Source organism: Vidua chalybeata, chromosome 6, assembly GCF_026979565.1.
Source record: "Vidua chalybeata isolate OUT-0048 chromosome 6, bVidCha1 merged haplotype, whole genome shotgun sequence".
Taxonomy (NCBI): domain Eukaryota; kingdom Metazoa; phylum Chordata; class Aves; order Passeriformes; family Viduidae; genus Vidua; species Vidua chalybeata.
This window is the reverse complement of record NC_071535.1, coordinates 35,551,111-35,564,218: the sequence shown is the minus strand read 5'-3', so window position 1 is coordinate 35,564,218 and position 13,108 is coordinate 35,551,111. Positions and strand designations below refer to the sequence as shown.

The following is a 13,108-nucleotide window of genomic DNA, read 5'->3' as shown; positions in this document are numbered from 1 at the left end:
TATTTTCTGCCCTAGAACTTGCCTCCTATTAACTATAGGAGCATCAGGATTGCTTGCTTTTTTCTTGCAACTAACTCCTGCTCTGCTAGTGCCCTGGCTTCTTTCTGTGCAAAAAAGAGACGTCTGAATAATGCCACATACTTCAAGCAATTTTAAATTTTATTTGATGGCATCAATAACCAAAGCAAAATGTGGTAGAAATTAGGATTTCAAAACTGGGGCCAGGTTATCTAGCTGTTGAAAACTGGTAAGCCTGAATTGCATCTGGTCACAAGGGCTTTGCCAGTTTTCTAAAGGCAGCCCTTTTCTATTCTGACTGAGTATAGGGAATTGAGGCTAAGGATTTAAAATTAGGTGACATGAAACCTGGGCTGCTCTTTGTTTCTGGGAAGGACTTGGTTAGGGTATTTTTAGAGGGCAGAAGAGGGGAAGGACATGCATAAGAAACAAAATCCTGTGGAGTGTGACCTTTGGGGATTCAGAGGAGTGAGAATGACTAACAGCATAAATGCAGGATTAATGCAACAGAATTACTGCTCTGGACTTTCCAAATTGCACATGCCCGTTCCTTTCCCTACAGCATGATTTTATTTTTAATCCTGGACTCTCCATCTGTCTTTTTGGCTGCTCTCTCTGGCTGCTTCAAGGCTGCTGGGCCCTGGGTCCAGGCCTCACACATCAAGTCTTGTAGTCTTTGCTGCATCCTGTCAGGAGAATAAAGGCAGCTGTGGATGACTGAATTCAACAGCCTGGAGCACAGACAGCAAGCGTGGGGCATTCAGTTTAGTGCCTCTGGGGCAGCTGCTTGGTTTCCTGTCCCCTCAAGGCTAGCCCTGAAATCATGGGAACACAGGAAGGACACTGAAGGCTGAAGAGGTAGATCTACAGAAGGACATTTTTAGTGTTTTTGCTGAACAGGGTCAATTTGGTAGGAGCTGGGCAGTATAGTTTTCTAGGAGATATGAGATGTGCAGATGTACCTGCACAGATTGTCTGCTCATCAGCTGGATATCCTGTGGGACAATTTCAAAGGCACCAAGCATATTTAGGAACCCAAGTCCCATTGAAAGTCATTGACTTGAAGTATCTCCCCCTCTGTGTTCATTGCATGAAAAAGTGTATCTGACATGTGGTCATGCCATGAATGCTGTGCCCCTGCATTTCTGTAGAGAACAGTTTGAAAGGGAATAGCTGGCTGTAAGACTAGCAAAATTCTGAGCAACAAACCTTAAATTAGTATCATATTCTGAAATGTACCTATGTAAAATAGTACCTTCTTACTCAACAGGTACGTTTCCAGTGTGTGAATAGAGTCAGAGCTACTGATTAGTGACAAATATAAGACTTTACATCTTTTTCATAGCCCTGAAAAGCCAATGCAGCTGGTAAAATGGGGACATTAGATCCTAATCCAGGTACCAGCAGAAATATTTATAAGGGCCAATCACTTGTCTATGCGAAGACTCCCTGATGAGTTGAGGGTTGTGGAGGAGCTGCCGTGGACTGAAATTCAGCTTGCAGCGCATTTAGCAGTAGTGAGGGAAGAAAACAACTAGTCTGGGATTGATTTCATTGCCTAGAGAGGGTTTAAAGAGCTGGCAGTCAGAGAGAAAATAGTGCAGACTAGTAAGATGATTTTGTATTATACGGTCAGTAAAGAAGCTTCTACCAAACAATTGTTGCTGAGGCCATTTCTAGGGTGAAAGTGCTTTTCAGTTCACCCTTACAAATCTTGCTCTGCACGTGTGTGTTGGACTGCACAGAGGTCTTTGCAGAAGGCAGAGTTATCCTTGTCATACATAATAGTATTTACCCCATCCAGATAGCTGCAAATCCATGTCTTTCCTTTGGGACTGTGTTAAGAGTTAGACCTGCACAATCCCAGGGAAATAACATGTGAAGTTTTTAAAAATCCCTGTTTTGACAGATTTTGTCAGGCCAGTGTAAAACTGTTCCTTATTACTTCTCTTTAGATATCCAGCAGAACACAATTCTAATAGTGCTAATTCTGTTCCAAGCTCATAGAAGAGGGATGGAGTTTCTATGGCCCCTTTATGGCTGGGTGAGAATATTCTCAGGATTTCTACACCTTCTTCAGCTTTACCTAACAATGCTCTGTCCTTTTCTTATTTTCACATGAAAAGGCTTGCAGGATTTGAGTCAGGTAGCCTTGTCTAGAGTGAGAAATATGAACAGCTTAATAAGACAAGCAGCAGAAGCAATTCTGTCATTTTTTTCCAGGAATAGAGTAGTTAGCAGAATTAATAAAGAACTATTTAGCCATCCACCTGTGATCACTTCCTCAAACAAAGATCAAGTCTAAAATTATTATCATTTACAAACTGTACATTAGTGAACATGAAAGAATTGAAGGCCTTGGCTCAGTTCCCAGTTTCACATCACAACTCCAGCATTGGAACAGATATGAGCTGTTTCCTTGTTGGCATCTCAGCTGAGAAGGGTCAGGATCAAGTAGTTCTGAAGCTGAATTCCACTCTCACCCCTGGAGCTCAAGACAGAACAGTCTGTGCTGTGGAGAAACAAAGTTTTTCAGTTTCTATAGCTGCCAGTTCAGTCCATTTTAGGAACACAGAACTGCAGAGAGATATTTCTGGGTAATTTCTGTTATTGCAGGTAGCCACATTATCTAATCTTTTCCACTAACTGACCAAAGCTCCATTTTATAATTAGCCATGGTATCTTTGTCCCAGAAGGCCATTTCAAAACACTGCTTTTCAGCTAGAAAACAAAACATAGCAACACAAACAATGCTCCTTTGGAAATACTGAAGGAAATAATTTGACCTCTCTTTCATTTGGGGCCTGTTTTCTGGCTGATTTAATGTTTGTATATATCCTTCAACACCTGTTCATCTATTCATTCATTCATATTCAGTTCAGCAAGGTATTTGAACATCTTCAGAAATGAATGTGTGATGAGACTCGACTGAATATGTCGAGTGACCTACTGCAATGGATGAACAGTTTGAGCTATCTGTGGAGAGGATGGCCATTGCTTTACAAGGTCCATTAACATAGAGCACATCTTAGGAGATGGAGGGTCAAGACCACTTTGAGAAACCTGTATGGAAGCTGAGGATTTGTTTAGTTTATACTGCACATCTTTCATAGGAGGGTGTGGGGTGCAAGGAGACCTGAGGCGTGATGGAATAATGCTAACATTCCTCTTGTCCTTGCAGGCTCGGGGATCTGGAGGTGGCAGGAGACGGAATGATGCTGCCTCCCAGGATGATCATGACAAACCCTATGTTTGTGACAGTAAGTAGCAACCAGACAGCTTATTCTGCTTCCAGCCTGGTCCTACCAGCTCAGTGCACTCAGGGCTTCGTATATTACAGCAAAATATTCTGCTGCTCTCTGACTTGCATGTTTGCCACCTGCTGCTGATGCTCTTGGTGTTTTTGCATGAAGGAAATAAAATTCATTTCTCGGCAAGACTCCACTTTCCTTTGCCCTTTAATAAATCATCTCTTATCTTTTCTTTCTCTTTTTCTGGCTTCTCTGCCTTTTGTCTTCTTTTCCCCCATGTAAGTTTCACCCTCTATTTCTTTCTCTGTTTCAGATAGTTACAAACAAAAGCATAACTCAAAAATCTCCGACAAAGGTACTTCACCCTTGTTGTGTCTCTTGATATATTTGGTGATTTTCTTCCCTTCAGTCCTCTTAAAATCTCACTGGGCTAAATTTTGAAGGTCTTATCCCTCACCAGATGTCTTGTGGCATCATCAAAAGCTGAGCCCTTCTAAGAAACAAATAACATCTCGAATGCTTTGTTTTGATACGTATTCCCTTTGAATATAGCCCTGCTGTTTGGCATCTTGCAGTTGGACTGCAGGTGAAGCAAGGCATTTTCTGGATGGAAAAATTACACTAGAGCCCAACGTCAACACTGAAGGAGGGTACCAGAGTCCCAGTATGAGTGAGGAGTCCAAGATTTGTTACACAATGGTTTGGTTTCTTTTTTGTTTTCAGTCTAGTCCTTGATGCCTTCCATCTTCTTTTGATATTCTTTTTTGCTTCATTTCTGTGAAGGGCACTTTTCTTAACCACATATTTTTGAGATATCCCATCTTAAGCCTTACTCTAGAGTGTACATCCAATTGTAATTTGTGCTACCAGGTGCCTTCTAGCTTGTAAGACAATAACCTAAAAAAAGTTAATAGAAGTAGGAGAATAGTAGATCTTCACTTCTGTGATCCAAACCAGCTGGTTTTGAGGACAACTAGAACCCCCTTTTCTATTATTTGCCTATCTTGTGACGTTACCAACCTTAAAATAATGACTCTTGCTATGTCAATCTTTGGGGGCATTTTCTGCTGATTTTTAAAAAGTGAGGAAATAAGGAGCTTGCATGGTGAATAAGAACTATATTCCATGTGATGAAATCATATTCTTGTATGGTGAGACCAGTACATGCCCAGAAACTGGAAGACTTGCATATGAATGGGACATGACACATGATTAAAACATGGTCAAGGAGGAAGAGCTCTTTAAGTTATGAAGAGTCAGAAGACCTGTGCTGTGGTTAAATAGCAGTCCTAGTGCACTGGAAGAACTAAAATGTGTCTTCTAAGACTTCTGTGAGAGCCCAAGATGTATCTTGCTGAAATCCACAGATTTCCTTTGCTGGTATATACATATCTTTCTTTATCTCTTTTCTGGAACATCCTTCTAAATCTAATGATACTTGTCAGTGGTAGTAATTTTGAACATAATGACTCTATATTGTCTGATCTTGCACTGCTTTTGGATTTTACTGAGAGCTCACAACATGCATAGTAGTGATTTGCACAGAGTAGATTAAACATTGAAGATACCAAAGCAGGCAGCAGAAATCTGGCCTGAAGTCAAAACTCTCATACATTGTTTATTGACAGAATTTTCCTTGGCTTACATTTTGGAGCATAAATTTAGTCTTTAGTGTTGGAAATATAAACTTTCCTATTTCATTTGGCTGCCACCTTTCACTTTTAGGAAACTTACAGTTACAGGTAAGTCATAAGGAATTTCGGACTCCAGACTTTGCACAGTGACTTCTCCTTTTCCATTGTAGATAGCTGATAAAAGGGTTATATGACAGCAGAACTCTTTTACCTGAGCTTAGAGCAGAAGGGAAGAACTGTCCCAGTTGTAATGTCATCATCCTAAAGAATATCCTGCCCTTGTTAAATTTCTATACAAACATGACATACAATTAATTATGAGTAATTGGCCTATTATCCTGCTTGGGTGGATTTCTTGAAAATATTTTTTTCTTTGAAATTATTTGATGAATATTTTTATAGATAAAACTCAATCTAATTCTGGTAGGTTAGAAATTGGTTTGCAGTACTCCTTATGCAGATGTTTTGGGCAGATAAATTTGTTTTACATGGAAACATGCAGGTGAAACAGTGTATGTATTTCCTGTTTGGGAAAGCATTATTCCCTCAATCATGTTATTAGTATAAATAATTAGCTTAATGGGCCAACAGTTTGCTTTTTCTGTAGTTAATTTAATTTGCTTCCAGGTTGCTTTTTCTGCAAGTATCCTGATATTTCAGTTTTGAAAATGGCCAGAGAGAAGAAAGCATAAACAGAGCTAAATCAAATTAATTTTCTTATGAAACTGCATGGGCACAAAAAAAGATTTGTGGTTGAAAACTACTTTGCCCTTTTTATCATATTTACACATTCATCTTTATGGGAAACAAGAACATATCAACAGATCTCATCAGTTAGAAAAAGGTTTTAGGAAAAAAACTAGGCTGTGTGTCAGTAAGATGATGCAAGAGTGATGCCCAGTGGCACTGCCCCTTGTGCTGGAAAATAGCAATGTTATCTCTGAAAAGACCTGCCTTTTTCTGTAAGAGGCATGTAATACTACATCAGTATTAAACTGGGTCCCAATATTAAAACTGACTGGAAACATGCAATTTCTATGTGGTTAAGGTTTTCAAAGCTCAAAATATTTTGTCCTCTTCTGTTTTTAAGAAGAGGTGGTTGGATGCCTGTTTTGTGGAATGAAATATCCTGAAATACTTCAGCTGGTTTTATTGAGCATATACTGTAGTAGAAGTTAGAATAAAATATTTGATTAAAGCATCAATAAAATTGCTAGGATAATCATTAAATGTATTGTTTCATCACATCACCAAGTAGAAAACTTGGTGGTCAGATTTTCAACCAGTTGCACTGGATAGTGCCTTGAGATCTCTTGGGATAGCTTCAATAACAGCAGTGGCAGGCAAGCCTGGTGGGAGATGTGTGTAAACTGCAAATGGTAATGTAGCCAAATGGCTTAGCAGCTGTATGAGAGCAGTCCCAAATGTAGCTTGAACACCTGGCAAGGAGAGGCAGGAGGTGCCTCAAAGAAGAGTGGAAAGTAGAGCTTGAAAAGCAAAGCAAAGCCTCTGAGGTCAAGCAAGTGGAAGGTAAACCACCACCACCGTTCCTGACGAATGGGGCATGTGATTTTTAAAGGAGGGACAGAGTGAATGAACAAATGAATACCTACATGTTTAATAGGAATTGATGGCATTTCACTGTCAAATATTCAGCTGGGGAACCATTATTTCTACCGAGCAGTCTTCTTAAAAATCCTTCTACTATTTTAATAGTGTTTATTATACATTACTTACTCCTTTTTAAAAAGAACAACCTTCTCTGAATTTTTATCTAGAAATGTGTAATCTAGTTTAAAAGTTGCAATCAGTTGTAGCACTTGAGTTCCATGAATCCAAATGTCTACTTCCTTTAGCCAGAGAAGTTACTCTCTGCTGAATCTCTGCAAGTAATTAAGTTTCCTACTGCCCCTTCTCACTTTTATGCTTTAATTCTTCTCAAGTTCCCATGGAGACATGGCACTATGTACAGACTTCCACCTTTGTTTTCTGTTCCTCTGTCCATGGAAGATTTCCCTTGCCCACCTCTAAAGGAAATTATTTCTTTCTTTTCCTTTTACCAATATGTCCTTGTCTTCTTTTAGTTTTATTCCCATATAAACTCCTATTTTAGCATAGCAACTTATATTTGTATAATATCCTTTTTTTGTAGTCCTTCTGAGACTGAACTGTACATTCAGATCCATTCCTTGTGCAAAATGACCATTGACTGAAACCTTCCTAGGATCTCTGATGGATCAGTGACTAAGGCAACATTGTATGTACCCAGAGACACTGATCTTGTAGTATTTTGTAGAAGCTGATTCTTCCCTCAAGAACTTAAAATTAAGGTTTCTCTAGTTATTAACCTGCATTCTCTCTGCTGAAGTCCAAGACTAGCAGTCTTTGTACTGTTCTCAAGGGATAACAATGTCTTCTATGTCTGTAAACAGTTACTGGGACTTCTTTCAGCTGTGTTTTTTTCAGCTCTTCTACTAAGCTTGTTTCTTTCATGTGGAAAAACTCCAAAGGGCCTTTTTTTTACTACTCCAAAGTAGTAGTGGCCAGAACAAAGTTAAATGTGCTGTTCTGAGGATAGAAGCATTTCTGAAGAAGAATGGTTGATAGATTTACATGTACTTACAATTACTTTTAGAAACTGGATTTAAGCAACGTGTATCCATGAGAGGCACAGGGATGGCTGATCTAACAGGTTATTCAGTAATCATCTGGTATTATCCTTTCTGGTGAATCCCTAAATAGATAAGCAGTAAGATCTAGAATAAGATGCTTGTTCAGATGAACTCAACAAACAACTCTCCCTCCATAGCTGCTATTCTTGGCATCCATTGACTACATTATTGGTAGAAAGACAAGATTAGATAGGTAAGGACATTAAAAAAAAATTAAATACTGAATAACATAGATGTTAAATAGAGCACATGGTAAGAGGGGAACAGAGTTGACTCTGGCAGTTGAACATTTTCTGCTCATGTAGAATATTTGTTTTCTCCTTTGCTCTGGCTAGCAACCCATTTATTGAAATGGCACAGCTGTATTGTTGAGCGGCACATGTTTTGGGGTTTGAACTGGGGTCCAAATTTACTGTGATCTTAATACAGCAGGTAGATTCTGGGACATGTCCTCTGGGGGCACTGAAACAAGGACTATTTACCTCCGTATTCTACCTGCAGAAAATTCCCCATGGAATGGGTTACTAAATAGCTGCTCTTATACTACAGGTGTATAGTGTGACAGTAGTGATCAAAGAGGGATGAATGTGAAGTCTTTCTATCAGTGGAGGTCAAAATGCATTGTTAATGTTTGAGATCTCTACATGTGCCAGAGTCTGTACACAATATAAAATGGGGAGAATATATTACCAAACCAATGCAAAACAAGGACAGGCTTTTTTTGTTGGTGGTTTTTTTTTTTTTTTTTTTTTTTTTTTTTTTTTTTTTTTTCCTGTGGAATGAATGGTAGGACAGGAAGATAACTGAGGAATGACTGCCTGCCAGAAGTTAACTCAAGATTTAGTATTTGACACAGCACAGCTGAGCAGAAGGAACAGGAGGCAAAGCAAAGAAAGACAATGAGGGGGACAAAATTCAGTGACCAAAAAAATCCCCCCAAAAACCCCAGCATGTACTCCTCCAGTTTCCTGTTTCCACTGAAAACATGGATTGTTTCCTTCTGTCTCATACTGGTGACAGATTGTGCAAAATGTATGTGGAGAGCTGGCTGGAACACAGCTCACAGGCTGCCAAGGACCAAATGTGTAACTATTTCAAAATGACAGCAACACAGCCATTAGATATTTGATGAGGAAGTATTTTAAGTCATAGGTTTCAAATACCCTTTTTAACAGGGGAAGTATTTTATATTAATTTTACTCCTTAAGAAATATAAACAGAGTGAGAATTTGCTTATCCAAAGAATTGCAGGGTGCTACAGTCCAGAACATAGAACAGTGCTTTCTTTTGTGAAACACTCAATGCTTGCAATTATACTGTTCCCTCCCCTCCCCCCTTAATGCAGTTGTGTAACATCTTCTTATCAGTCTTCAAATTTGAAGGAAAGTAAGGTTTATCACAGGAGACTGTCTGGTGGCCTCATAAAAAAATCCCTCTTCCCCATTTGTGACATTTGGTTTGCACTGCTGTATTACTGCTTACTTACCCAGCTTGTTCCTAAGGCAGCATTCACATCAGCTCATAGCAAAAAATATATCCTTTGAATGCAGGAGGAACTGGAGTGGGTTACATGCTACAAACTCCCACTGTGTTTATTGAGCTTGGCTACCTAATTAAAGATCAAGTCAACTTCCCAGTGTTGAGATTCAGGATGAAATCTACCACATGCAAGGATGATGAGTCTATCCAGCAAGGAAAATTGAAGATAAAAAAGTCAAAGCTGCTGAAAGAAAGGCCACTGGACAAAGTTTATGAAAGGCACACTCTCACTTGCTATGTGTGAGCTGAATAGTGTTAACAACTAATCAACAGCGTGCATTTCGGACTGGGAGAACCAGTTCTCATTATGCTTTTGTCAGCTCTAAGAATAGAAAGATGTGGTGTAAGCACTGGTGTGGATGCTGGAACTCATGGATTCCAATCCTGATAATGATAAAAGATCACTGTGTGGGCAACTCAGCCCCTCTGCGGTTCTCTTTTTTCAGAACTGAAATGAGAATAGTATTTCCCACTCAGGAATGTGGAGGAAGATTAATTTATGTTTGCAAAGCCAGTCTGCAGTGGGAAGAATTATGTAAGAGCTAAGTGTTTATTAATGATCAGGCTTTTATAGAAACTACTTCTTAGCACAGTGATACAGTAGATTTATAAAATATGCTCTTACCTGGAAAATAAGAGATTTGGGTGAATTCAGGAAGATTCAATCTGTTGGAGAAACCATGAAGTTCTGACTTAGCTTTCATTCTAGCAAAATCTCACTGAGGCCAATGGTTCTTTTGCCTGACTAATATCGTGACCCTTTCCCCCCTGCAAAAGTCTGATTTGTTTGAGAAACATGAAATCTCTGCAGTTTTAATTCATGGCATTTCTTCGGACTCTTTTATGACACAAAATGAATTTGAAAAATGGAAAAATCTAGACACAAGAACAAAGTCTGCTGGAACTGCAAATCTCTGGTCCTACAAAGGATCTGCTAGGACAATGTAAACCAAACTCATTTGCCTCAGTTCTGGTTATAAAGTCCTCCTAATCAATTTCTCACAAGGCATGTCTGAGACTGATGTCACCCTTGAAGGCCACCTGTAAGTCCTCACAATGGAAAGGACTCAGTTGCAGAATTACTACTGCCTCAATTTATATTGCTTTTTCCTGGTGAGCTGATACATTTTTGCTGAAGAAGGATGAGTCTGCAGACCCATCTGATTTCCTATGTCATCCTTAGCACCATAGCTAAAATCCCTGCAAGGAATGGAGTAAACACCACCGTTTTGGGATTTGCTGCAGGGAATGCAAGTTTCCTTTTGTGCATTGATCACCCGATAGTGTTCTGGAAATAATTTGACTGAAGTCTTTGAGCAGTATTGGTAATTCATAGCAATAGAATTATTTTTTTAACATTCTTCTTCAAACACATAAAAGTGGGATAGAGTAGGACACTTCATGAGCTGATCCAGCTCATCTAGCAGATGGTCAATCTGCTAGAAATGTAAATCTCTTTCTCCATTCTAACTAAAGCTGCAACATTTATGTAATTAGAGGAGGATACCGTTCTAAAAGAATTTAAGCAGTGAGCTCTCTCTGGGTTTATGATTACTTAAGTGTTACACTTTTCCACTATTCAAAACATGGGAAAGTCATACAGAACTGCTGATATCTTCTTGTTTTGACTCTTGTTCAGCATCTGTTCCACTGCTTGTCCTTTGCCCTGCAGGACCACAGAGAAGGAGAAGTAGTTTCCCTCTCCAGAATGCACTGGAAGAAAACAAGGATGGTACTAGAAGAGGGAGTCTGAACTGATGTTTTGTGGAGAGCATGCATCTAACAACAGTCTAGTTCTTCAGATTGTCTGGCAATTGTTTTAGGTTTCCATATGAAATATGAAGGCAGATGCTTCAAAGAATGGATGTGCATATCTATATGAGTATTTTATTTCTCTCAATATTCCCTCTTCCCTCCTGCAGGAGGTCTCATTTCTAAATCAAGGCCATTCAAAGACTTAAAAAATCTGTGTCTGAGGACAGGACATATTGCACTTCAAAGAAACTTCTGTCTTGTTATGATGATTATGTGATCATCACCTTGCACAATGAAGAAAACTGGAAAAAAGTATATAATATTCCAGATCACTCGTATGTATCATGAGCTTGTTTTACATGTTTTTAATAAAGAAAAGCATTTTCCTTGAGGGAGTTTGTAAATCAGAAGAGATTACGAGTGAAATATATTACTGTAATAAGCTTTTATTTACAATTTTTTATAATCTGTTCCAAAAGGCAAAACATCAGTTGGTGTTTTCCGAGTAGTAGCAGAAAGGAATAAAATTTTAAGTTTTATTTATATGTAAATGAATAAATGGGATGAGGGTGGTTGTTGTGGTTTTTTTTTGTTTTGTTTTGTTTTGTTTTGATTTTTTAATTTTGTTTTGGGTTTTTTTGGGGGGTTTTTTTGGGGTTTTTTTTGGTGGGTTTTTTGGGTTTTTTTGGGGTTTTTTTTTTGGTGGGTTTTCTGGGATTTTTTGAGTTTTTGTTTTGTTTTGGTTTTTTTTCTGTTTTTTTTTCTTTTTTAATTTTTAAAAAAAAATATTTGTGGAGTCTTTGACATTCCCAGCATCAGGTGTCTGGAGAATGGGAAGTAAGTATCTATATATGTCACAGGATACATACTGGGGCTGACTTAAGTTTTTAGGAGTGGATGGTCTCTGTGCTGGACAGACTGCTGGACATGAAATTTATTCCTGTGTGAAATCCTTGAGGTTAATTAAGCTAATAAAGTGACTGAAAATGTCTCTGGGAAGAAAAACTTGCAAGAAGGGCACTAAGCTTTTTGTCTTTGTTTTCTAGTCTTTTTAAATGGCAATATTTGTATTTGGTAGACAAATAGCTGTATAAAAGAAAATAAACATTCAGAGAATGCTTTGAAGATGAAAAGTGATAAATTTGTGAGACGATAACATGAATTAATAACTTTATAGAAAATCAATTCGTATGTAATGAATCTTATGATGTTGCCTGCCCTTGCTAAGCTCCCTGTGAAAGTGTAGACCTTTCATCACCCCGAGTTGTTTGATTCTGTCCTTAATATCTGTTGACTTAATCCTAAAATAAATGAAAGTTCAGAAGCAGGATTCTCTGACACATATTGTTCATTGGGATGCTGAATATGGAGTTTACCTGGGCAAATAAGTATCACTACCACATGTTTTTTAGCAAGAAACTGTGGATGATTTCCATCTCCTTGTCTTAACTGGGAATCTGTGAATCAATCTATTTATTAACCTTTTAGAGAAAGCCTTTTAAAAAATCCCAGCTGTTTCCTTTTTTCAGAGATCAGTAATGAAGAAAATAATATTGCTTCTTCTCAGTCTTTTTCCCATTGCTGTGCATTGTGCAGCACCACCACTGGAACTGGCATTTCATTTAATTTTATGTGCAGCCTTGTTGGTAATCTTAGCAGAGAGGATTAGGGCTCTGTGATCTGCAGGGACTGAATGCATTTTCCTAGGCCTGTGGGAAGGACTGCTGGCAGCATGATGGGAAGAAAGCATGTTTGGAGACCTGCAGCTGCAGGGCTGCCCTCTGTCACCTTTCACCAGAGCTGGCTGTAAGGGTTTTGGGCAGGTGCATGGAGTGCATGGTGCCATTCTCAGGGGAAAGGGAGCATTATTTGGGAGGATGCTTCTGTGGTTGTGGATCACACTGATGTTTCTATTCTCTCTTCCCCTCCCTCATATCTCCTTTCCATCCAGTCTGTGGCAAGCGTTACAAGAACAGGCCTGGGCTGAGCTACCACTATGCTCACACCCACCTTGCCAGTGAAGAAGGTGATGAAGCCCGTGAGCAGGAGACCCGCTCTTCCCCTGTCCACCGAAATGAAAACCACAAACGTGAGTAGGATTTTCCCTTTGCCTTTGAGATCCTTTTCAGGGGTGTTACCTTCACCCTGTCTTTGCCTTGGGGAGGCTGATGTTATTGCCTAGCTCAGTTGTGAGTGATTGGGACCTGGATGCTTGGAGCTAATCAGCCACAGCTCACAC

At 39.1% G+C, this 13,108-nt stretch overlaps 1 protein-coding gene across 6 annotated transcripts in view; it reads left to right on the top strand.

The window, feature by feature from the left end:
* DPF3 (double PHD fingers 3) overlaps window positions 1-13,108 on the top strand; it is a 154,716-nt gene that overhangs the window by 101,663 nt on the left and 39,945 nt on the right. For all 6 annotated transcript variants that reach the window (XM_053945331.1, XM_053945328.1, XM_053945330.1 and 3 more), the window contains 2 exons: window positions 3,200-3,278; window positions 12,821-12,958. In XM_053945331.1, coding sequence (XP_053801306.1) covers window positions 3,200-3,278; window positions 12,821-12,958 — 217 coding nt within the window. The remainder of the gene's footprint in view (window positions 1-3,199; window positions 3,279-12,820; window positions 12,959-13,108) is intronic.